This window comes from Vespa velutina, chromosome 3 (genome assembly GCF_912470025.1).
Source record: "Vespa velutina chromosome 3, iVesVel2.1, whole genome shotgun sequence".
Lineage (NCBI taxonomy): Eukaryota > Metazoa > Arthropoda > Insecta > Hymenoptera > Vespidae > Vespa > Vespa velutina.
The window spans coordinates 11,327,360-11,353,278 of NC_062190.1; the positions used below are offsets into that span (position 1 = coordinate 11,327,360).

Sequence of the window (25,919 nt, forward strand, 5' to 3'; positions counted from 1 at the left end):
AAAATTTGTCGAATAAGTTACTTTTTATGAATATATTTACTTTCAATAATTATGTTTTGCTAATCGTCGGATGAACACTTGTAAGTATCACGTTAACTTTCTTTTTCAACATCACTAATCTTTGATGTTGAAAACTCGTAACAGGAAGACTAGACTCGAATCGTGGTCCCCAATCTGACCAAATACATATCCGTACTGCTACTTCTAAATTTAGGTCGTATTATCCACTTGCGATACTCACGAATATATACCCCCTGTCGTTTAAACGTATGTACTTAATTCTCATTGTTCGCTTAACGAGAAAATTGTCGCAATGGCACAATCGCAATGTATGTAATAACGCCTGTATGTAAAACGCCAATGTATGTAAGTCACACAAGCGCTTTTGGATTATTCCGGACTCGTGATACATGGTAGTATGTCTTTGCCAAAGGATGGATTAGGTTTCTTCCATTATTTCAAGAGCTTAGTGTTTTGACAATATTAAGAGAATTTGATTGATTTTGTTATTATTTGGTCAAACATTATTTCCTTATTAATATTCAAAAATCAAGAATGTTATCATCAAAAATATGAGTATCGTTTTTTAATAAGAAATAATATTTATGGAAAAGGTATTGTTAAAGAGAAACAATACAGTACATTACAGTTTTGGTCAAAGTTAAAGAGATAAGTAACTACATATTAAAAGATTATCTCTCTGTGAAGAGAAAAAAAAAAAGAAAAGAAATTTGTTCGAACGTACAGGAACGCCAAAAAGGCGTTATCAAATCGTCGAAATACCGTTCTGTAAGAAGATGACCTCGGAAGACAACTCGGATGATCTTTTGACGAATTGGGTTCCGGAAATGCCGACGGTCCAAGAAATTAACAAGTCCATGCAAAACTTTGCTATCCCGGACTATATCGTTTTCGTCTTGATGCTTTTAGTTTCTGCTTTTGTTGGTATTTATTTTGGTTTCGTAAAAAAGATCTCAGGCGAGGATGAATATTTGGTTGGTGGTAGAAACATGAAGACATTTCCGATCAGTTTGAGTCTGATAGCCAGTTTTATATCAGGTAGAATGTTAGCAAACATTTTTTTATCTTGATTCTCATCCATTTTATATCAATGTGTTAATTATTGTGTACACAATCTGTATACATGTTGTTTCTTAGGTATCTCTTTATTGGGTATACCAACCGAGGTTTATGTTTATGGGACTACATATCTTTTTATTTCATTTGGATTGATCATTACGGGCTTCATCATGTCGAAAGTATTTTTACCTGTTTTTCATGATTTGAAAATCACTAGCACGTATGAGTACCTTGAAAGGCGTTTTGATAAAAAAATCCGATTATTAGGATCCTTCCTCTTTTCCATCAGTATGGTAAGTAATATGCATATTTTGTAGTAATATAAGTAAATGATAATTGATAATTGATTAATTCTTGATATCATATAGATAGTTTATCTACCCATCGTCATCTATGTACCAGCATTAGCTTTTAATCAAGGTGCGTATAATCATTAATTAAAATGTTTGAATGAAATATTTTTTTGATTAATTTATTTATCATTTTTAGTAACCGGAATCAATGTCCATATCATCACACCTTTTGTATGCATTGTTTGTATTTTTTATACTTGTATGGTAAGAATTAAAATTTTTTTTATCATTGAGAATCTTGCTCATATGGATTATGTTTAGATTATGTTGCTTATAGGGTGGATTAAGAGCAGTGGTTTGGGCAGATTTCATTCAAGTTCTCGTAATGTTCGGATCAATGCTTTTGATCACGATCAAAGGCACTTCGGATATTGGTGGATTATCGGTTGTATTAAGAAGAAATCGGGACTCTGATAGACTCGAATTTCCAGCGTTCGTATTTCGAAATTTCAAATTTTATAGAGCTTAATATATACCTAAATATATTAAAAAGATATATTTATCTTCTATCAAATAAAATAGATTCGATTGGAGTCCTACGACAAGACACACAATTTGGTCACTTGTAATTGGAGGATTTGTTCACTGGTTGCAGAGCTTGGCAGTCAGTCAAAACACAATACAGCTTTATCTCGCGTTACCTACTTTGCACTTGGCTAGAAGGTGCTCACAAAATTTTTAACGAAATCATATTTTTCCACTCTAATTTAGAATAGTACAAATAGCTACTTGTTGATTTTAGGGCACTTTGGTATTTCATTATAGGAGTTTCATTAATCGTGGGAACATGTGGATATGCAGGCATGTTAATATATGCTTGGTATTATGAATGTGATCCATTGACAACAAAAGTAATGGAATTCTTGTCATTTTTACATTTATTATTCTATTCAATTTCTTTCAATAATTCATTGATCGATTAATTATAGCTGGCTGGTACAAAGGATCAGCTTTTACCACTTTTAGTTATGAACGTTTTGGGAGATTATCCTGGATTACCTGGCTTATTTGTTGCTGGAGTATTCAGTGCTGCTCTCAGGTATTACAGATGAATTAACAATGAATTAAATATTCTAACAATGATAATGCATTCCAATAATTTATAGTTCTTTATCAACTGGTTTGAACTCTATGGCAGCGGTCGTATTAGAAGATTTTATTAAACCATTTCGTAAAACAGGATTTACTCCTAGAGTTGCTGATATTTTCATGAAACTCACTGTCATCATCGTTGGAGCAATTTGTGTGGCTCTCGCTTTTGTCGTTGAAAAAGCTGGATTACATGTTTTGCAGGTAAAGAATCAAAAATATACTTAATATATCTTGGTAAATATTTCGAGTAATAAATAAATGTATATGATGATAGAATTTCTTTTTCTAATTCGTGATAAAGCTATCTGTCAGTCTAAATTCTATAACCAATGGTCCATCTCTTGGTATTTTTACTATGGGGGTTCTATTGCCCTGGGTAAATGCAAAGGTATTTTTGATATTGTTATTACAATATTTTTTAGAAATATATTTTACCTATTTCATCCATTTATAATGATCTTAGGGTGCTCTTATTGGTGGTTTAGCTGGTTGTGGTTTTATGGGTTGGATCACTTTAACAGCTCAAACAGCTATAGCTAGTGGAAAAATGAAGTGAGTTATTTTTCCTATAAAATGTAATTAGAAAAAAAAAAAAAAATAAAGAGAATTTCTAATTTGATGATAATTTATTTGAGATAGATTCGAAGAGAAACCTGTTACCACCGAAGGATGTATGTATTCCTTTCCTCAAATAGAAAATCTCTTGTTATTTATACCTTCTGAAACTATCTTGAATGAAGAGAATGGGAATTCATTTCCGTATGTAATTTAATTTATACAAAAATTTTATTATAAGCGAACGATAAATGATTTATCTTGGTGTATGTAACAGTGAACAGCTATGGGCATTGTATCGCATCAGTTACTTATGGTACACCATAATAGGTACTTTGGTCACCCTAAGTATTGGTCTTATAGTAAGTATTATTTCTTCTGAAGATGTTGACAAATTAGATCCTATGCTGTTAGCTCCATTTATGAGGAAATTCCTGAGATCTTCTAAAAAAAATTTACAACAAATACAGGTGACCTATTATAAAGATTCTTTTAGTTCTTGAAAGCAAGTAAAGATCTTTACATAATTATGTTTATATTTTTTTTCTCAGATTGCGAGAAATGATTTCAAAGTTGACAAACAAATGGACGTTGAAGAAGATAAAATAATAGCAATGTCATCAACATGACAATGATTACTTATTTAATTTTTTTATACTTTAAAAGAGACACTTTAAATCTTAATTTTTATTATTTTTCATTCAAAATCATATTATATGCATCTATCTCATTGTATGTACGATCTTATTACGAAATGTTTGTTTTAGAAAAAAATGTTAACTCTGGATGACGGATTTATAATTGTATATTTTAAAATACATTTAAATTTTGCTTAAAATATCATATAAACGTAACATGTGATGTCTTCATGATAGAATTCATTAATTATTCTATATTATATAATTATTTTTGTGTATCACACGCAGATTTATTAAGGCTTAAAAATAATATTACAAATAATATTATTTATTAAGGCTTAAAAAATATTCTATTCAATATTCTTTTCTTTTCACTTCTTCACTTTTCCGATATAGCTATAGAATTTTAATGATTGTGATAGATATTTTTGTTAGAATAGAAAAAGATCTATTTATGAATTGTCAAAAAGAAAAAAGAATACACTTGTTTATTATTACAATAAAAAGGATTATACAAAGAATAATATCAAAAGAAAAAAAAATGTATTCTTCGTTCTTAATGAAAAGTGAAGACACTTTGAAGGCGGACATAATTCTGAATACAATCGTACATATATATGTAGGCATGTATATATATATATATATACATATACATATATATATATATACATGTAATTTATATATTTACAAATTTATATTTATACAGCAAAAACTTCAATACTTATTGGTTTATTTACTTCAAAGTTTTATATCCTTCGTGTAGATTGTATTTATTGAGGATAGATATACCGAAATGTAAAAGTTTATGTCAAAAATTATATCTAAATATAAACTACGATTTTATATTGTATATGTATAAGGATAAAAATTGTACAAGAAGAAGATAATCGAATACTGTAATATATATTTGTCTGTACTTATAGAAGAAATCAGACTGCACAATTACAGGTCTTCTTAATAAAAATCTCTATATCATTTATATTATTATATACACTTACATCTTTCTAAACTTTTTTATCTGACTTTTGAATGAATAAAGTTTTTCTAATATAACTTCTTTTCACACAATGTTTATCGACATTTTTGTTACATTTATATATTTAAATAATAAATAAATAATTTGTATGAAATCGTTATCTCGCTTAAATTTGTATATGATAAATTTACTTGTAGTTTAAATATAAAGAGAAAATATTGATACATATTATGGAATTTTTTGTATAGTTGTTTTTCTTTGTACTTTTACAAGCCATACAAAAATCAATTGTATTTATCAAAAATGATGTAGATAAAAAATATATCTGCAGCAGTGCGCGTTTTTAAAAAGCTAAGGAATTGATGTATTGAAAAAAACACACCACTCTGTTTTGTGCCAACTCTATAACGAACAATTCTTTTTTCTTTTTTATTATTATGATGATGATGATGATGATTATTATTATTATTATTATTATTATTATTATTATTATTATTATTAAAATATGAAAAAAATCATGTCCTGGATTCTACACTTGAAAATCTTATCACATTCGAATATTTTGTATAATGAAAGTTATATATATTCTATAATAAAAATAATCTAGTATAACAATATTCTTATAAAAGTGTATAAAAAGATATGTGAAGAACCCAGCGTCATGATTAACTCTCATTTTTTCATTACTAATAAAATATACATTCTTAAGATCTTCAAATAGATCTTTAAGAATGTTTTATTTCAATTTTAGACTAGATCAGGAGAGTCTGATATATATATATATATATATATATATATATATATATATATATATATATATATATATATATACGAAGCGATACATTTGCTGGATTGATTGATTTTAAGAGAAAATTGATATATTACGTAGAGGAACACTCAAACAGCTGGTAATCAAATATTTTCTGCACTTTTCAAATACACCAAGCTAATAATAAAATGATCATCATGCAATTGTATATCTATAACTAAATGGTATATAAAATATTTACTTTTTCATATTATTCTTTTTATCATTAAAGAAAAAGAATACCTATATAATAATTTACAAATATAATCATATCAGATATATACGCTCGTAACATATATGAAAATAGTACTTTTAATATTTGTTTTACTCTTTTTTTTTTTTTATTTTTAACAATAAAAATATTACTTATATGTTTTTAATTTTATATTACGTAATTTTATCTATGAAAGTGTTTGTAAAACACCATCATGGAAATATTTGCTTGTAGAAAAACAGCAAAAGTTCTTCACGTATGATTAGAGTTATAAATAATGCAGATATTAATTCTCTTTTTTCTCTATTAATACAATATAAAAATTAATACAATATAAAAACAATAGATTTTGTATATTAAATATTAATAATCAGAAAAAAATATCTTCTTTTTTTTTTTTTTAATGAAAATATAATATTAAAAATCATATAGATAACAATTTTAGTTGTAACATGTACATTTAAGATACTCAATGTGTTTTAATTAATTGTTAAGCATTTTCTAAGTACAATTAAACATATCATTAACTTATATGACTAATCTCATTAACTATTTTTTCTATCTATAATATAATAATTAATTAAATAAAATAATTAAAATAATTATAACTTTTCTTCTAAAAAAAAAATATATATATATATATATATATATATATATTTTTATATATATATATATATATATTCGAGGCACTCGGAACGTCAAATGCGTTCGAGGATACATTCCCCTGATGTAATTAAAAAAATATATATAGCTTTGGAGTTGAACGTTTAAGTAATTATAAGTTATGTACATTGAAATCTAAAAATAGTAAAAAAAAAAAAGAAAAAAAAGGAAAAATAAACGTAAATAATATGAAAGTATTTCTATGAAAATGCTCACCACTTCCATTTCTTTTCTTTTTTGTTTTGTGCTGAAAAATTGTATGGTGCCCGTATGAAAACATTTGCGTTTGGAGGTATCATTGTGATTGAAAAATATTTCAGTGAATTTCATTACAGGATCAATTTTTTCGGAATTTGAAATGCACAAAAAATTGATATTGCTATGTTTGCTGGCAGGATACTGTCTAAGAAGGTAACGGTGGCGGCAAAGGTGCGTTTTCCTCATGAATCATCATCAGTCTAGCATACTTCACCATTTTTCTTCTTTGTTTATGCTGCAATTATATTTATAACGACTTTGGCTTCTGACCATCGTCATTAAAAAATGTAAATAATTGGAACTGATGATACGCAATACAATGTTATCTCTCTATCATTAAATGTAAAAATTTCAGTCATTCCTTTCCTATTATAGATGCAAAAAAAAATGGATGGGCTAATTTAAACATTTAAAATATATTTTATCTTGTATATAAAGATAAGAAATGAGTATCAAGGGGCTATGTATCAAGATTTTATGCTCATCATAAGACATTCGTATGTACAATAAAAATTTTTGTAAGAAAGGGAAAATTCTTTTTTGATCATGCTGTGTTAGATGAGAGAAGTATCCTCTCTTCGCCAATTTTTTCTTTTCTTTTCCTTTTTTGTTTTTTTTTTTTTTTTTAACATACGATTGCTTTATAGTGAGTATACATTAATTGGATCTATGCTATTCAATATTCATATATACATGGATATAAATCAACAAAAATAAATTAGGACAAATTTAAATATGAAAACTAAAAGTTGGATTTGAATAATGAATAAAATACAATGCAGGTTCATTTACAGAAATAAATAAATAATATGATACCGATAGAAGGTTTTTATATTGATTCCATGGGAAACCACCTTGGAATAGTAATAAAATTATTTCTAACCTGAGATGTAAGACCCATCCAACTGCTACTACTGCTTCCACTATCACTTTCGCTAGAAGTTATTCCATCCTCGAGTATTAATTTTGTTCCAAATCCTTCGAGTTCCAAATCAAAATAAAGTTGGCCTAACTGTTCGTTCACTAATAACGGCTGGTTAATTTTCTTCAAAGTGTCCATGTCGGCTTTGAGTACTTCGTTTAAAGTCTTTGGATGAATTTGATACTCATATATCAATTCTGGTGTTAACTGGACTCCTTCTAACCAAGGTGGATCTTTCCTGTGTATTGCATGTTTTGCTCTTGCTGGTTGTTTTGAGTTCTACATATACACATATAAGGATACAATTTTTATTGTTAATAGATTTTTACTTATTATTAAATTTTAGCTATTAACAGATATATATATATATATATAATCATATACCTTTGCAACTTGTTCAGCTGTCTTTTGATCAGGATTACAACTACTCTCACTACTTTTAGATAGGAGACTACTATAAAAACTCGAAGAACTAGACTCGTCACCATTGTAATCAATTTTCCTATGTTGTTTGTTATTTATTGGTGTTGGTAAGTCCACAACACTGGAGCAACCACCGTCGTTACTGATGCAAGAAGAAAAGAGCTCACCTGGTGATAACACCTACAATACGAATGAATAAAAAATAAATTCATTAAACAAATAAATAGAATAAATATGTTAGAAGAATAGAAAGGCATACTTTTTTCGATGATTCGGACATAGCCATAATGCTGCCTGGTTCAGCCTTGATGCTTGTTGCTTGACTAGCTGGTCGTTTTCTATCCATACATTTATTCGTGGGTTTATTTTCTTGTGGCATAGGAGCTTGTTCGGGTATTAAAAAAGGTCGATACATCATCGTCCCAGGAGCAGAAGTACCGATCACCGGAGGATACATGACGTTGGGCATTGCTGTCGCGACATACGGTACTGGAACAAACACTACATTCCTCTTATAAGTTCCCGATTTTCCTTAGATAGTAACGAAAGGAATGTAAATGCATATATTTCTATGTATTGAAACATAAATTATTAATTAATGATTACATATTGATACATACTATACGGACTTTTTTGCGACATTGGCAAAGATGACGATGGAGGGGCAACGTTTGTCGGTGGTTGAGAATATTTTGCTGTTGATATAGGAGTATCCATCGGTTGTGGTACAGGCATGTAATATACAGGTACCATTTGTGGAATCATTGGAATCATTGGAATTCTTGGTATAGCCTGACAATTGGCACTATGATGAAATTAAAAAAAAAATTGGATATACGTATAAAGTAGATCTTACATAAATGTGTCAGAATAAAAATATACTAGTAAGAAAATTACTTTTGAGGCGAAGTACATGGTAGAATAGGAGTTGCTGATGGTACAGTTACAGATAAAGGAGGCCACAAATTGATATTCCCATTGGTTTGAAACATCGTGGATGTTTGATCAACGCTCATACTCGTAACAGTAGTAGTAACATTCGTTGGCAATGGACCGGCAGTGCTCGTCCTGGAAACTTCATCGTGTTTCGAAACCTAACATATTTTGAAAAAAAAATAAAAAAAAAAAAAAAAAAAAAGAAAAACAAAAAAGAAAAAAGAAAAATAAATGAAAGCAAAATTATAAAATACGCGTCGATAGTAATGAACGAACAGAAAAAAAAAAAAATAAGATATCGTAGAAATGATTCTGACCTTGAAGCTATCACCTTCCCAGCTATGACTGCCACTTCTCTTGACACCGTGACATTGACCGACGTAATAATTATTTTGATCCACGGACATCTTTTCGATCGACGTTTTTATACGTATATCTTTTAACTTATCGTTATTCTTTATACTTGATCGTAATTCCCGATGCTTTTGCATCATCATCTTCTCCATATCCGCGTTATGACGATTTAAAAGTGATTCGGTTAGAGTCGGTTGTTTGAAACTCTCAGTCGTAGTGGTGGTATTGCTATTCGTGGTATTTGAAGTATTACCTCTGCTAACAGAGTTAAGTAAATTGTTGGAACCGTTGCTAAGATTTTCAGCGCTTACACTACCACTAGCACCGCTTCCATTTATCGGTGACATACATTTTCTCACTAAAAGTAAAAGCAAATTTATCAATTCGTTATCTCTGATGAAGATCTACGACAAATCGTAGTACAAATCATAGTTACATATACGTATGTAATACCTGTTGAGGTAGGACAAGTTTTATCGCCCTCGTCGTTGCTCAAATTCATCATTTCCTCGTCGCTACCATACATGAATGCAACCGGTGGTTTACTCTTGAAAAATCTCTCGATGTTTTCATTGTAGTTAAGCTGATTGTAACTGGGTGGTGTTTCCGTAGATGATTTACTGTCGTAGTATTCGTGATGAGGCGATATCTCACCAAGCATTACGCTGTCGTGCTCCTGTAACAAGGGATTGCGTGATCCCTTCACAAGTATATTGTAGAGACTTAGAAAGAGTTGTCATTAAGATTATCATTGTCATTTTTTGCATTGCGCTTGTACTGCAGTATGCTCGATTCAAAAGTGGTCAGTCTTGTTAGAAGTACGCGTGTGGTACTGTAATACGCATTAGAACCTGCTCCTATGCGATCCGTCCGCAAACCCGGCCCTGCGTCCCGGCTGTATATATTGTTAGGACTTTTTATTCTCTTGTGCGACCACCGATATTTACGTAATGGTCTCCAAAAAGATTTAAGAATCAAAACGTCATATCTATTCTCTCCCTCTCTCGTTAGTTTCAAAACCTTGTAAGTGGGCAAATATACCCCATAGTCTTTAACGTTAACGTTTAACTGTCTCAAGTTATACATACATACAAATGCATTATGTTTGTTAAATCAAAATAAAATGATCGAACAAAGGATCTCGATTATGTATCGAGAAATGGAAAAATAATGATCTACATATTTTACTTGTACGCCGAAGAAATACTAGTCTTCGTTTCAACGATCGGTAACGTCTGTTAAAATTGTTTAGAAAAAAATTGGAGGATCAGCTGTATCAAATCGAAATATTTACGATTCACAGGGACGAATACATAACTATTGACGTAACTGTTCCATGCTCCAATACGATTGAAAATTATCTATCTTAAAAATGGTCCAATACATGGATCTCGTTATATCTCTAAATTCAGGAAGTAGGTGCGGGATTGGTTGACGTGAGAAGAATACAAATAATTTTTGAGAAAAGATCTACAAAGGATCTTCGATCAATTTTTAAAATGGCATCTTTCGTCTAAATTAAGTGACACCAATTCTATGGATCACTATAGAATAGTGAGATTTACATTTGTTTTTCTTCGATGATTGTCGGTAACTTGTTTTTAATAAATCACATCGCTCTACGACACGCCAATGATCTCGATCGAGCTCGGTCTATAAAGGCTTTGTATGTGTTATAAATTGTTATATTATATAATATATTGAATGTTAAAAAAAAGGTAAAGACTTACCAACAACGTGACTACAAGGTTTTGAAATTGACGCTATCCTTCACCGGCCCTATATAATTTTCTTTGCCCACCTTGTCTGTGTCTATGTACAAAATAACTTGGTAGGTTTTTATTAAGATTTTGTGTGATTTTTTTTTCTTGCTTACCACTACACCACATTATACGTTACTATAGCAAATGTTCTCGTGCAAAAACACCCTACCTCTAATTAAGAAGTAGCTTGTAAGAAGCACTTGTTCTTGTTTGAGTGCTTTTTTTTTTAATAACAAATAGAAAAAATACACCAACTGCAATCGTTTCATTCGTTTTGCTGCTTCCTTACTCACCTTACACCATTTTTTTTTTTTTTTATTTTGTCAATATTTTTAAGAAAATTCTACGATATATCGTATTCAGAAGCAGGAAGAAACTTTCGATCAAGACCAATATATACTTTGATAATTAATTCAATTTTCAAGTTGGATATATATAATTAGTACGAACAGTGATAATATTGCGATCGAAGACTCTCTAATCGCTTACTGAAAAGATATATCAGTATGTTTTTTGCTACGTTTCGCTTTCGTTACGTTTAATATCATGCGAATAACGTGAAATCAGTATAGAGAAAAAAAAGAAATTGTTTCTTATAAATATCGAGTTTGTTTCATAAGTGAACGTCATTCATTAATCCTGATGCTTGTAAAAGAATTTCTTTCTTCTTTTTCTCTGTTGATATTAATTGTATCTTCGACATATTTACGGTACATTACTTTTACGCAATTAATATCAAATGACGTTTAATACGAGTTTAAAATTTTTCCCATATTATATGGTTGATAAATAATTGACGATTGAGAAATCTTTTTGTTATCTTCTATTTATGTAACTCCAAAGTGTGTCTATATATATATATATATATATATATATATATATATATATATATATATATATATGTATGTATGAACGCATGTATGTACCGAAAATATATCGTTTCAATTGTGCTTTACTTTTGTGTGATACCAATGTAAAAGTGCGAAACTTAAAATTATTTGTCCACGTGAATTTGTTATAGAAAAAACCGTGGTTCTATATAGTAGTAAATATGTCGAGTATCATACCACCAGAGCACAGCTTAGCGTACTACTAGCAAAATTGGGTAAGAATGTCGGCGATACTAAAACGTAGGCTAAATAGTCACCGAAAAACTTCTGTCGTCCGCGGCTAGAGTATCCTTGCCAAGAGTCGGTGTCCTCACTTCTTGTAGTAAATTTTCCATGAAGGACGCAAGGTCCTTACACCTTTCCGAGACATCGTGCTCGGTAATATCTGATGTCCTTTGGATGCTCTGTACGTACACGTTCGTACGGATGAAAGATAAACAGAGAAAAGATTTTAACATGAGATATACTTATTTTTTAAAAATTTCACCTTACTCGAGATACCACTGTCGCGCGTGACCTTTCCTTTACTAATTATTATAAGTATTTCATTATATGTACTTCATTAAAAAATATTCTATTACGTAAATGAATGAAAGAAATTTTCAAATTTGTGTATGGATTACATTATCCTTCTTATAATAAGACGAGGAGGAAGATCTTGATTGACATCGGTATGAATAGAGAGACCTACCTCATCTAGAAGAGTACGTATCTCGTTCTGTATGATCTTGGATTCTTTCAGTACCTCTTCGCTGATATTAGCCAGAGACGCGAATTCGTTTTTAGGTGGTACTCGAAAAATATCAGGATCCATAGGTCCCTTCAATACTCTATGCTGACCTACGACAAATTCTAGTTTTTTCGTCCAGGGATTGATAAACGACGACCATTCGGTTTCAAGGACGACGTAGCTTTTATTTTGGGCAGCGAATCTGTAGGGTTTCGATCGGAAGGAGGATCCTTCCAACTTGATCACCTATTCAACGATTTTTAAAAATATGAATCTAACAATCGACATGGAATGACTTCGACTTGTTTGCTTGTTCGCAGTAGTCTATTCGTTTGATTTGTGTGTGTGTATGTTTTTTTTTTAATCTACGAACAATGTAACGAATATAACGAAGCTTAAGTTTTCATTTGTGTATGCTCATGCTCACAGTTTCATAGATGTCTTTGATGAAGGGCAGATCCTCGGGATGATAAAAATCAAACAGTGAACGTTCAACCATGTCCTGAGGCAAATAGCCCAAGTATTGGACAACATCAGGATCGACATGAGATAAATGGCAAGTAGCAGTATGTCGAGTAGTAAATATCGAAGATATTATTGTTTCTTCTGGCGCTGTGGATAATGATAAAATAACAAAAGTAGAGATCATTATCTTTCATCTCTAGGCCAATCCTTCGCAAAGACAAGGCTTTCTTTTGATGAATCGTTTAATATTACAATTATTAACTTTGCTTTAAATCAAGTTCTTATTTTTCCCTTATTCCCATAGTCTTAAAACGATTTTTTGTAATCTACAAAATTACAGTACCTTTGTACGCTGAGTGTACAGGTTGGGCAGTAACGACTAGAAACATTGCTCTTGGTTGTTGCTCGACAGCTCGATCACGAAAATCTCGGAAGGTCAGTGTCAAATGAAATGGAAGGTAAAGATTCGATCTTGCGTTTTCCTGATCCTTGTTCGAGGTATTGTTATCAATCTTGACATTCTTACGTAATCCACAAAACAAACTTGCTCTTCTTCCATTAATTCCTAAGATGAAAGTTGATATTTTATCTAGTTGATCTTTTTATTGTTTATAATTAATATGTTTATACTATCGAATGAAAAAAGAAAAAGAAAAAAAAAAAAAAGAAGTGAATTATACCTTTTGGACGATCCTCTTGAGGCGATGTTATGCCGCTCGTTATTTGATCAGCTAATGTAGCCTTATCTTTAGGATGTACATAATCGATGAAGGAACGACCAATCCATGTGTCCTTAGGGTACCCTAAAGCTGTGCATATCGAGGGTGTTGTGTACAGCACGAGGCCGTCATGCATTGATATCACCGCGCAAAATCCATCCTATGAGAGTACGAGAACATTTGTTAGACACGATTCACGATGTACATATATATATAATATATATATTTATATATATATAAATTTTTTTTTTCGAATATCGTCAGTGAAATCGATCCTAAAAAGACAATCGATTTCACCTCACGAAATCATTTCATAATTTATGGTTACTCTTCTGTTTGTTAAGTGTTATTAAGATTCATCGGAGGACTCTACTAACAACAAAAAAAGATGGACTCATGCAACATTTTTTTGAGGTGGCATTTTTGATAGATACAAACTTTCATTGTTAATGCGCATTTACGTTCAGAATAATTATAATATAATGTAAGGATTTAGTATAATAAGGCGTGCACAGAGAAAAAGGCTTATCATTTGTAACTACGTCGAAGAGATTAATAGATAAAAAAGAAAAAAAAAAAAAAAGAGAAAAAAAAGAAAAAAGAAAAAAAAATGTTTAAACGAAGAAATGCATCATTCCCCTGAGTAGTAAACGCTCGTAGAATTACACTTCGTGATAGGACACGTGTCCAAGGTTCGTGTATGGTAGAGATTTGAAATTAATTTGTACGCTTTACGTTAAGTTCGTAATATCAATATATTTTTCTATCGAATCGATATAAATACAGTTGTATGTATGTATATATTTGAATAATACAAGAGAGAAAAGTTCAATTTTCTTCAATTTCGATATTTGCAAATATTAAAGATTGTGCATTAATTCAAAAACATTGTATCATTGTAACATGATAAAAAAAATTAAAGAATAAAAACGCTATATAAGTGTCATTTGAATGAATTATTGTTTCGAAGAAACTTACTGAATTATTTATTTCAAAGAAATTATAACATCAAGAAATACGTGATCCATCGGAAATATTTTCTCTATGTTAAATATTTGATATATGTTAAATTTGAAATGACATTTTGTGACGGTCCATAGTACAGAAGCCATTTTCCTCCGTACTTTAAAACGGAGCATTATCATCATGTAATATCTGTATATAACGAAATAAAGCCACCGCAGAAGAAGGCACCGATAAACCATCAAAGTGATAAAAGCATACATCCGTGTTAAATATATAGATATGTATATAGATATATGTACAGAGAAAATTATATTATATGTTCCTCGATCATGCTTGGGGGCCCTAAAACCTGCCTAATATCGTATATATTATTTTCAATAAAAAAAATTCCCATCGTCTATAAATTTTTTCTCCCATTTTACCAAAGTGTTACTAATAGAGTCTTCTTGCTAATTTGATACTAACATTTGCTTGTGAACTTGTATCATCCAGAAGATTCGTCCGAGAAGCAAGTCCTGCTTCCGGACTGTCTGTCAGAATATCGCCGTTGTGTTCGCCTGGATCCGTTGCATCCACCAATTCTACAGTTGCTATTTCTTCTCGTATACGTTAACAAAAGCTATTGTTATATACTTTGTGTATAGACCTTTATCCTGAATGATGTATATAGTATATGTATGTATGTATGTATGTATGTACGTATGTATTGTGGGACACATTAATTCATTCTCATCATCATCCAAGTAGCATACTATTTATTTTATACATTTTATAATTTTCCAACAACTTTTAGAATTGATTATTGAGAATTTTTGGAGATTCAAAATTCAAATATCTGCGTATTGTATGCCACAAGGGTTAGAATGAGCGAGTCATCGATAGAATAGAATAATCACATTTTAGGTCCCTTAGTCCGATATAATTATTCGTATATATATATATATATATATATATATATATATATATATATATATATATATATATTTATAAATTATCAAGATGTCTGATAAAATATTTGTATCAGGTGTCTTGATAAACGAAGAAATAAACCGAATTAGGGTGATCAAACTCATTCAAGCTCATCCTCAAGGGTCTTTACATTAATCTGATTTTTATGGTATAGTAATGTCTCCTCGTACGTTGACCAATATCACTTAACATTATATATAATCCAATGTGAAGTATAAATAATCTGGAATGTTATATATGTTTTCGTTATGACTATATGAATAATATTGTATTTAATAATAAATCTGGGTCTCTCTCTCTCTCTCTCTCTTTCTTTCTTTCTTTCTTTCTAAGGATAATAATGAAGACATGAAATGGAACAAGATTGTGCAACGAATCTATTTTGATGTTGACCGTATTCTCTTTCAAGAAAGAGAAAGAGAAAAAGAGAGAGAGAGAGAGAGAGAGAGAGAGAGAGAGAGAATTAGGCCTCGTATAACAAATAAATGTGGTCCGAATCGTTGATCATTGAAGATAACTGTCCATCGGGCTATCATTTGTGTAAAACGCTTTATTATTAAAACTTATGTAAATAATTACGTAAATGATGGCCGCGTGATTCTGTTATGTAAAAGGAACATTCGTGAGGGAGAGATCCCGCTCCATCTGCAAGTATATAACGGTACTTGACCAAACGGATATAAATTGTTTTCCAAGAAATAGGATGATAGTGATAATGAAGATAATGATAATGAAGATGATGATGATGATGATGATATCATGCACAATGATATTTTTGGATTTAATATTATCTTCTATTTAGAATAACTCATTTTCTTTATCTCCCCCTTTCTCAATCTAATTTTCATTGAAAACATAATTTATATTTAAAATGATTTAATCTATAGATAAAGTAATTTATTAATTAACAAAAAAATAATTGTTTGATATTTGATCGAAATGACACCTCGAGGAATCATATATCCAAAACGGACTAAGGGCAACCCTATAAGGAAATTGTTCCAAGACTTATGATTGGAATGTAATTAAGATTCTGTCTGATTAACTGATGAAGTGTGCACGTAACCAGATAATATTTCTTGGGAATCAGATAAATTATAAGCAAACAAAAAGAAAGAAAGAAAGAAAAAAAAAAAGAAACAAAAAATAAAAATATTTACAACGAATTCTATTAATCTAAAGAACCAACATTCGTTTTATTAATTTAATTCAATTCACTTTGTATATTTATATATATAATACACATACACACACACACACGTTTTTACGGTATTGTAAAAAAACAAAAATTAGGAAAATATTCATCAAATTAATAATAAACAATACGAAGCTGGAAAAAAATTAAAAATAATGTTTGACGACGATAAAAATTAAGTGAAACAAGTGTGTATATGATCAAACGAAATAGTCAGACTTTTTCTTTTTATATAATTCCCCAGCAAAAAGATAGATAATAAAAAATTGAAAGTAAAATTTATTATTAATTATTTCTTTTTATCCATAAGTATATTTTCCGACTATAATAAGGATTTTAAAATGAAAATTGTGGTAACGTGCACTCTTCCCAGTATAATTCGATCGTAACCAACCTGTTTGTTTTTCAAGTATTGGCTTCGTTGAGGTGACGAGATTATAGGACGCATTATCCGGCGGTGTTCCGATACTTCTCAGAGTAATTTCTGCCTCGGCATTAACGGCCAAAGACGTTTTTGATTTCTTCTTCTTGTATTCTTTATCCTTTCTTTTGCTGATCGGTTGTGGTAGTGCCTCATTGCTAAGATTCATATAAATAATACATACACATATGTAGATATAATATTAAAAATTAATTTTGTCTATACACAAAACGTAAGAATAAATGTGTAAATATATATATATATATATATATACACGTATGTATCTGTGTGTGTGTGTATATGTGTGTATATATATTTATATGTATATAACAATTTATTATATTTATAAATTTATTATTATTAATTTATTCACATTATTTGTATTAATTAATCACGTGATGGTTGTTATCATATAAAAAATTTTGTTAAATTTGCTAATAATTAATAATAATTGATGTGCTTCACACAGTAAATGTGTGAAATAGAAAGATAATCAAAGAGAAATTGATTAAGTTGGAAAATATATTTCAATACAATTTCGTGGTTTTTCTTTTTTTTTTTTTCTCAGCAATAATTATTGCAAGCTATTCTTGTATCCTTTTTCATCGTTTTAACAAAAAGAAAAGAAAAAGAACAAAAAAAAGAAAAAATGAAATAACGTTATTATGCACCGATAAGTCACATATGTATCCTATATATATATATAAAAGTACATATATATATATACCCGCACATACACACACACACACACACATATTCACTGGCTGTTGTGAGAAAATATATAGAATGTATCGAGCGCGTGCTAGCAAACGTGATGGCTGTAATAAAAAAGAAAAAAAAAAAAAAAAAAAAAAGTAAAAGAAAAAGAAAAAGTACTAATAGCTTTTAATCTTCCTTCTTTTCTTCTACTTCTTCTTCTTTTTCTTCTTCTTTTTCCCCGTGAGTTCTTTCCATGGTATATCTTTCAGTTTTTTTACCCTTCATATGAAAATCCTGATAATGTTCAGATCGAAAAGCTTTTAGAGATAGAAATAAAACTATCAGAATGATCTTCTAAATGACATTTGTCTACCTACGAGTGAGAATACTTATAACCAAGTCTTGACTATTCGTAATAGTTCGATAGCTTTCTCCCGGAAAGGATGATTAGAATTAGAAAAAAAAAGAAAAAAATTGTGATATAAAGGCTCGACATAACAGTAATAGCTAAGCACGAATAGTATATTATGCAATACTGGAGAAAGTGTTCCTTTCTTACATGGACCTTTCTTCAGACTCTGCCCAATGCGGAATATACATTGTGTAACGTGCTTCCCTTAACGTGCTTACACACTATTAGAAAAACATAAAGATATTTCTTTTTTATTTTTTCTTTTTCTTCTTTCTCTTTCATACGCTTCTTCGATATTAATCCTTAACCCAAGGATTAAAAATTCAAGGATTCGAATAATTCATTGTATAACTTATAAAACGAATGATTTTTATGGATCATAAAGTTATATTTGATTTTGAAGCAAGAAAAAAAAAATAAAAGACACAAGAAATTAAATTGTCGTTTAATGATAAGTCGAAAAAGTCTCTTAGACATGATTAGAACGTAGAAGAAGATTTCCTTGTTTCTTTTCTTTTTTTTTTCTTTCTCTTTTTTTTCTTTTTTCTTTGTCATGATTAAACACGTTGATTGTTCAAGATTACTTCTTAACGAGTTTTAAATCATCATACGTGTGTATGAACATAATTGTATCTAAAATTAGATTAACGTAAAAACTTAAAGATTAAAGTTACTTTATCACGTAGAAGATAAAATGGATGATTCTTATAGATCATAGATTTGATTCTAAAGAAAAAAAAGAAAGAAGGAAAGAAAAATAAGAAGGTGTCAAATGATCGTTTAAGCAAAAAATCGAATTTTAAAATATATAATAATAAAAGTCGAAAATTTTATATATATATATATATATATATAAATTATATATATATATATATATATATATAAAATAAATATATATATATATATATATAAAATCATTAAAAAGCCAAACGATTCATTTCTTATTTTAGTTTACCATTTATCTCTATTATGCAACAATGAACGAGTATATCTCTGGACTGCGTTGGCGACTATACGAAAGGCACGTGGCACGACACGTGTAAGCTAATGTTTACGACGCTGTAGCTTCTTCCTAGTTAAAGCAAATAAAATATTCTTTCTTGGTATGCGAACAGTTCATTGCAATGATTTTTCTTATCATTTTGTATGCACGTATATCGTACGTCGAAGACGAGTCATTTTCATCGAGTGAAATTAAGAGTTACAGTATAGATTATTATTTTTTTCGTCGATCCATCTACGTCTATTTATTAATTTATCTCAATTAATTTATTTTGTAATTTTCTATATATAATGCGATATGTGTCATTTTCATATGTGTCACGTTCACTCGTATGTCTTTTTTCAGCTGTTTTTTTCCTTGTTTATAAAATTAATTGTTTGTTTATATTCAAAGATTAAATGTTTACTAAATATAAGAGTTTCGTATTTTATATATGTATATAATTCTTTTTTATTTTTTTTTTATTTTTTTTTTTATTTATTTTTTTTTTTTTTTGTTTAAAACACGAAAAATTTGTCCGTGTATTAAAATCATCACGTTTGCACGTAATACCTATTAATTTGAAAAGAATAAATCACATTTATCATTAAATTAAAGGATTATGCATAAAACATCTTTGTTTGAATTTTCTCTTCCTACATATGTAGAAATGACTTTAAAGGAACATTCGTCGATCTTGAACGTCCTCTTACATTGTGAGAAGACGATGTTACAAGGTTTCTTAGTATTTATAGAAGTCTTTGAGCGACACATTTGAATGCTTGAATACACGGTCGACGAATGTATAAAATCGATTTCAAAAGGATAGATACCTCGAGCCAAAGGTCGAAGGACGTCTACCGCAATAGCCACTACTTTCCGAACGATTGCTGTTCCTGGATATTGAACTGCCACTACTGAAAAGAAAAATAAACAAAATAACATTATTTTTTTGTCATTCATTCACGTCAACAATATATTTATAAGAAATACCACCTACAAAATGATAGCTCTAAATAAAAATTAAAAAATTAATTTTTCAATAATTTTGAATAGCAACTATGAGGACAATTTGAAAAATTCGCGACTTTTTTTTGACTCGTCTTAAGATATTTATTTTATCTTACATTAAAAAAAAAAAAAAAAAAAAAAATAATAATAATAATAATAATAATAATAATAATACCACATAAAAAAAACCAAAAAAAATTATTTGAAACTACAAATATTGATACACATAAGGCTAAATTTAACATATTTTTGTTATACAAAAGATTCGAAGAGCTATTTTTGTCCGTGCTGATGTAAAATTTGACAATCTATATTTGATATACCCTTGAATATAAAAATTTGAAATTATTTTTATACTAGGACCATCGGAAAAAATTGACTGCTTTTTTCTATTTTTAATTTTCACTTTAAAAATGAAACTTATACATTTAAATAAAAAGAAAAAGAAAGGGGAAAAAAAGCCATGAACTTTTCAAATGTCCCCTCGTATATAAATGTGAAATGAAACAAGAATTTATATACGAGAAATAATCATATCGTGCAATTATCAAACAGATAAATGAGGCCACGACTCTACATAAGAAATATTACAAAATAACAAAATAAATTCTTCAAACTTGTTCGAAGGATTAAGAAATATTCGTTAATCACTTCCTCGTCCTAGATCGGCTTCATGGGAATACTAAGTGCTAAGACGGGGGAAAGGAAATATTCTAAAGCTGTGGTGAAACGGCCTCGTCCTATTGGCCGATTGAACCAGGTTCGAAAAAATCATGTTACTTGCTGACACAAAATCTCCGTAAACCAGTTTGATATTTAGAAAAATGTCTTCGATCACATGTTTGGCAAACGTGATCGTGGTCCAGCCCTTACGACGAGTTCTTTCTAGCCTTTCACTGTCCTCATTTTCTCTATCAATAAGCTCCGACACGAGTCTCCTGCATTTGTTGCACCTCACGGAGCCAGAAAAATTATTGCATAAGGACGGTTTCACGTTCGTAGCCCCGTGACTCCTACACTGTTAGATAAAAGGAGGACCGATAATTCGTCGATCGATTTGATACTTTCAATTTAATATGTCGAACGTTTGAACGATCAAGGATGTTTTGAAAAAAAAAAAAAAAAAGAAAAGATAAAATAAAATAAAAAAATAATAAAGGAAGAAAAAGAATTAACAAAATAATTATATTTTGTATATAATTATTTTTGTAGATATATATATATATCGGGAATATTCCATGGATATGTTCGAAGAAAAATATTATTCTGAATAATTCTTCGATTAAAAATTTACAAACAATGAATGCATTTCATCAGCATAGAATAAAGATTCCCACACGTTGTATATTAAAATATAAAGATAATTTAAATGTTTATCAATGAACATGAAAAGAACAAACCTGTTCCCTTCGCATACAACTCATTATACGTATCTGATATGAATATTCGTATAATTGAATACATTTTCAATAAAAAAGAAATGTAAAGGAATATTTTTGATTTGACGTAATCCTCGTTCATATTACTTTTAAATTATATATTTCAAGCGAGGAGTCTCGATCATAATTTGAAAAGTGTAGATGGTACATTTGTATCAAAACAAAAAAAAAAAATAAATAAACAAATAAAACTCTAATAATTCTATAATCTCATAGAAATTTTGTTGCAAAAAATTTCAATCAGGAAAATCGATTAGATCGTAAGGAACGAAATTTTTCGATGTAAAAAATTCCTTTGTTAGAAATTTGCATTTATCATTATTATTATTATTATTATTATTAGACAGTTAAATTTAACTCCATAATCCTTTTATCTTCTTTAATTTGCAACAGCTTGAATTTTACCCATAATGTTAACCGAGAATGTCGTACGCATATAAAGCAATTGTATCCATTGAATTATCCCCGATCTGTGACTATAATTGACCGTTAAAAATAAACCTATCACTATTATAAATTCTATACAACAATTTATATAAATATATATATATATATATACACAAATATATAAAGAAAACAATCTAACTGGTTCGACAAATATTTATTGTTGGACAATTATTAATATTACATTATGTTATGTACTTAGATCTGACCCTGGATTTCACTCACAATTAGTTCTATAAACGTATCCCAAATAGGGTTATTATGTTAATCTATATTATGTGAATGGGTCAAGGAACCTCCTCACAATATTATGCATTTATAGTATGATTGTTTTTTTTTGTGTTTCAATGAGTATGGATCAGTTATTATTATCGTTATTATTATCATTATTATTATCATGGATATGTTTTCTCGGATGCCCAAGTGTTCAATTTTTTAAGGCATTTGTGAAGATAAATCCAGCACAAAAAAGGACTTATGAAACATTATAAATAAAATTCTACGATGGAAAATTATTATTATTATTATTATTATTATTATTATTATTATTATTATTATTATTACTATTATTACTATTGTTATTATTATTATTATTATTATTATTATTATTATTATTATTATTATTATTATTATTATTATTATTATTATTATTATTATTATTATTATTATTATTATTATTATTATTATTATTATCATTATTATTATTATTGAATGATAATCGTTTTGTCGATATTTTTTTGTGCGTGTTACATTAAAGACACTTTCCTAAATCAACTTTCCAAATCTACTTTCGATAATATCAATTACGTCCTTACACGTGGGTCACGTTTAAATTGACCCGTTTTCATTGCATTTTGCAATATCTGCATAGGTGAGCTAAATGCAACATGGAAATTCAATCGAAGTGTTACGTCGAGGAATAGTTAGAGATAGAGAGAGAGAGAGAGAGAGGGAGAGAGAGAGAGAGAGAGGGAGAGAGAGAGAGAGAGAGAGAGAGAGAGAAAGAGAAAGAGAGAGATAAAGATAGAGATAGAGATAGAGATAGAGATATATATATATATATATATATATATATATATATATATAGAGAGAGAGAGAGAGAGAGAGAGAGAGAGAGAGAGAGAGGGAGAGAGAGAGAGAGAGAAAGACTGGTTAGCCTTAACCGTAGTGTACGAGTTTCTATCTCTCTCTATCATTACATTCTCTATCTACCTCTCACCTATAGTACGAAGGATTCGTGTCAATGCCAAGTATCCTTTACCGTACATAACTGAGATTAGTTACAGAATTTACAAAGTCCTGATTATTTTAATGTGTACTAATTGTTTATATGTAAACTATCAACTCTATATCATGAATATATACGAAATAAAAAATAATTTAATTTTATATATATATATATAATACATATATGTGTGAAAGTAGCCATATAATTATATTATATAATATACTATACAATAATTGTAAGAAAAAATATATAACTATAAAAAAGAATAAAAAATAAAAAATAAAATAATACATAATTAAATAATAAAAAAATTGCCAAAATTCTTAGAACACAATTAATTTCTAATTACTACATCATATTCTTGATAACGATATTATAATAAATATTTCTTCAACGTGATTTCTCGAATGCAGGAGTCACGTTTATTCACAATTATCTAATCATCTAATCATCTAATACAATCAAACGATATTTCCAATGCAATAATTAGAAAATTTATTTATGATACAGAAATCTATAAACCAATTTGCTAGACCTATTAAAATAAAATATAATTTGAGAGTATAATTAAAAAATACGATTTAGTATTTTTTTTGTTTTTTTTTTTTCTTCCATAATAAAAATGTAAATATAAATTTTTTATCACTATACTGATATCTCATTTCAATATGGATATAATAATTTATCGTAAAAAAAAGAAAGAATAGTCGATTGGATCGATTGATTGATCGATCTATTAGTTAAATAATGATTTTGTAAAGTTTACGATGAATTACAGAACTAACAAGTTAGCAGATTAGTAAATATGAAGGACATGAAGGCAACGTTCATCATCATCATCATCATCATCATCAACCACAACATATTGAGGAATTTAAATATTGGTTCGTCATTTTGCACGATATATACGATACTTTATCTCTTTACAATTATTTTTTTTTTACGAGGAAAAAAAAAAGAAAAATAAAATATTCAATTACTATAATAGATAGACATAAATCATTACTTCGTATAAACATCAATCATAATAATTAAAATCTCATAAATCTATTTGTCATTTTATATTACATACATTCTCGCTGACCATATTGGAGAGAGAGAGAAAAAAAAAATAAAAGAAAAAACTGAACTTGTATATAATAAGAAAATTTGTATATAAATAACAAATATAGATAAAGATATAAAAAAATAAATTGATATACCTTCGCTGCGACTGGCTGTTGCTGCAGGTGTTTGAATAACCAGAGTCCGAAACTTTTGCATTTTCGGCAGATGTTTCTTCCATCTTGTCTTCTTTGAATCGTAAAATTCTTATTAAGGAAGGACTCTGTCTCTCTTTCTTTCTCTCTCGTTCTCTGTAAGCGTTGAATCACACCACTAATGTGGTAAGAATGCTCGTTTGTTTCATAATTCGCACTTCGAACGATAGATATAAAATGAATACGAAAAAAATCGAAAATAGAAAGGAAAAAGAGAAAAAAGAAAAAAAAATAAAAACAGAAGAAAAGAAATGATATGATTGTCCTATACGTAAGAGCGGCAAAAAGAAAATGTACGAAAATATTACAGTTCGCGCGAGGATGTTTAATTTTTTTTTTTTATTCGAAGATCAAAGCACTTCGTGATATTTTTATTAAACGAATAAAGTAAACGAGAAGTGAGATTATTCGATTAACTTGAAAAGCTTTTCATTTAGAATCGTCGATCTATAATACGAATTTGATATAAAACACTCGCGAGACGAGATCCCGCGATGGTTACGCTAGTAGAGACCGAAATCGTGTCGTTCACAATCTTCGCAAGTACGAACTGGACCTCATCTCGTAGCACGTTTGAAAACACGTGAGCCTGTAACTCCCACTCCTCGAAAAGTCACCTATATCGTTCTATGTAGGAGTCTATCCCCTCCAAGCGACCATTTCACTGTCACGTAACCAACATAGGCCATTAAAATAAACGCTCTTTCTCCCCCCCCCCCCCCGACCCTCGATCACTCTACAAGTAGTCACGCTCCATCATTCTGCCTATCGCGGGAATTTCATCCTCTGCGATAACGACTCCTACGGCAAAATTATTAACTATCAGTCGCGTCAGCGCCAATTTCAAAACTTCTTCATTCTTTTTTTAAAATTACAATTATGAATGCATTTATATCGTAAGTGAACATTTTTATCTTCTATGAAAAATTATAATTGTAGATTTTTTTTTTTTAATAATATTAATGAGAAATGTTGTAAAAATATTTCTTATGAATTAACATGCCATATAAATTGTAGTAGATTAAGAGTAATAAAACAATATAAATAAAAACATA

At 29.2% G+C, this 25,919-nt stretch overlaps 2 protein-coding genes across 11 annotated transcripts in view; one reads left to right on the plus strand and one right to left on the minus strand.

Annotated features, from left to right (window-relative positions):
• The first annotated feature begins 40 nt into the window (after positions 1 to 40).
• On the plus strand, positions 41 to 5,469 carry LOC124948016 (sodium-coupled monocarboxylate transporter 1-like). 2 transcript variants are annotated; one of them, XM_047491036.1, is made up of 14 exons: positions 41 to 1,059; positions 1,159 to 1,373; positions 1,449 to 1,500; positions 1,570 to 1,637; positions 1,711 to 1,865; positions 1,956 to 2,096; positions 2,176 to 2,284; positions 2,363 to 2,472; positions 2,540 to 2,726; positions 2,827 to 2,913; positions 2,989 to 3,077; positions 3,165 to 3,284; positions 3,358 to 3,550; positions 3,632 to 5,469. In XM_047491036.1, exons 1-14 carry the CDS (start codon positions 798 to 800, stop codon positions 3,707 to 3,709), a joined length of 1,866 nt encoding a protein of 621 aa, XP_047346992.1. In that variant the 5' UTR covers positions 41 to 797; the 3' UTR covers positions 3,710 to 5,469. The 2 variants fall into 2 exon arrangements, with proteins under 2 accessions (XP_047346992.1, XP_047346993.1); XM_047491037.1 differs by having other exon boundaries at positions 948 to 1,066.
• LOC124948014 (period circadian protein) overlaps positions 3,868 to 25,919 on the minus strand; it is a 22,328-nt gene continuing 276 nt past the window's right edge. The window contains exons 2-18 of one of the 9 annotated variants that reach the window (XM_047491027.1): positions 24,808 to 24,960; positions 20,317 to 20,400; positions 17,364 to 17,548; positions 15,271 to 15,401; positions 13,801 to 13,999; positions 13,464 to 13,685; positions 13,083 to 13,267; positions 12,617 to 12,901; positions 12,183 to 12,329; positions 9,726 to 9,972; positions 9,236 to 9,630; positions 8,880 to 9,076; positions 8,603 to 8,787; positions 8,242 to 8,513; positions 7,944 to 8,162; positions 7,521 to 7,838; positions 3,868 to 6,872 (exon numbers count right to left, since the gene is read on the minus strand). In XM_047491027.1, coding sequence (XP_047346983.1) covers positions 6,783 to 6,872; positions 7,521 to 7,838; positions 7,944 to 8,162; positions 8,242 to 8,513; positions 8,603 to 8,787; positions 8,880 to 9,076; positions 9,236 to 9,630; positions 9,726 to 9,972; positions 12,183 to 12,329; positions 12,617 to 12,901; positions 13,083 to 13,267; positions 13,464 to 13,685; positions 13,801 to 13,999; positions 15,271 to 15,401; positions 17,364 to 17,548; positions 20,317 to 20,400; positions 24,808 to 24,890 — 3,444 coding nt within the window. In that variant the 5' untranslated portion in view covers positions 24,891 to 24,960 and the 3' untranslated portion in view covers positions 3,868 to 6,782. Of the gene's footprint in view, positions 6,903 to 7,520; positions 7,839 to 7,943; positions 8,163 to 8,241; positions 8,514 to 8,602; positions 8,788 to 8,879; positions 9,077 to 9,235; positions 9,631 to 9,725; positions 9,973 to 12,182; positions 12,330 to 12,616; positions 12,902 to 13,082; positions 13,268 to 13,463; positions 13,686 to 13,800; positions 14,000 to 15,270; positions 15,402 to 17,363; positions 17,549 to 18,648; positions 18,723 to 20,316; positions 20,401 to 24,807; positions 25,666 to 25,919 lie in introns of those variants that run through there. The other 8 variants (XM_047491028.1, XM_047491026.1, XM_047491030.1 and 5 more) reach the window with 8 other exon arrangements.

What these genes read in the sequence shown, in the direction of transcription:
- LOC124948016 (XM_047491036.1), top strand. Translation starts at nt 798, where the DNA reads ATGACCTCGGAAGACAACTCGGATGATCTTTTGACGAATTGGGTTCCG. An exon ending in CTGGATTACATGTTTTGCAG is followed by an intron (nt 2,727 to 2,826) that starts GTAAAGAATCAA and finishes TTCGTGATAAAG; the next exon opens with CTATCTGTCAGTCTAAATTC. An exon ending in ATAGCTAGTGGAAAAATGAA is followed by an intron (nt 3,078 to 3,164) that starts GTGAGTTATTTT and finishes TATTTGAGATAG; the next exon opens with ATTCGAAGAGAAACCTGTTA.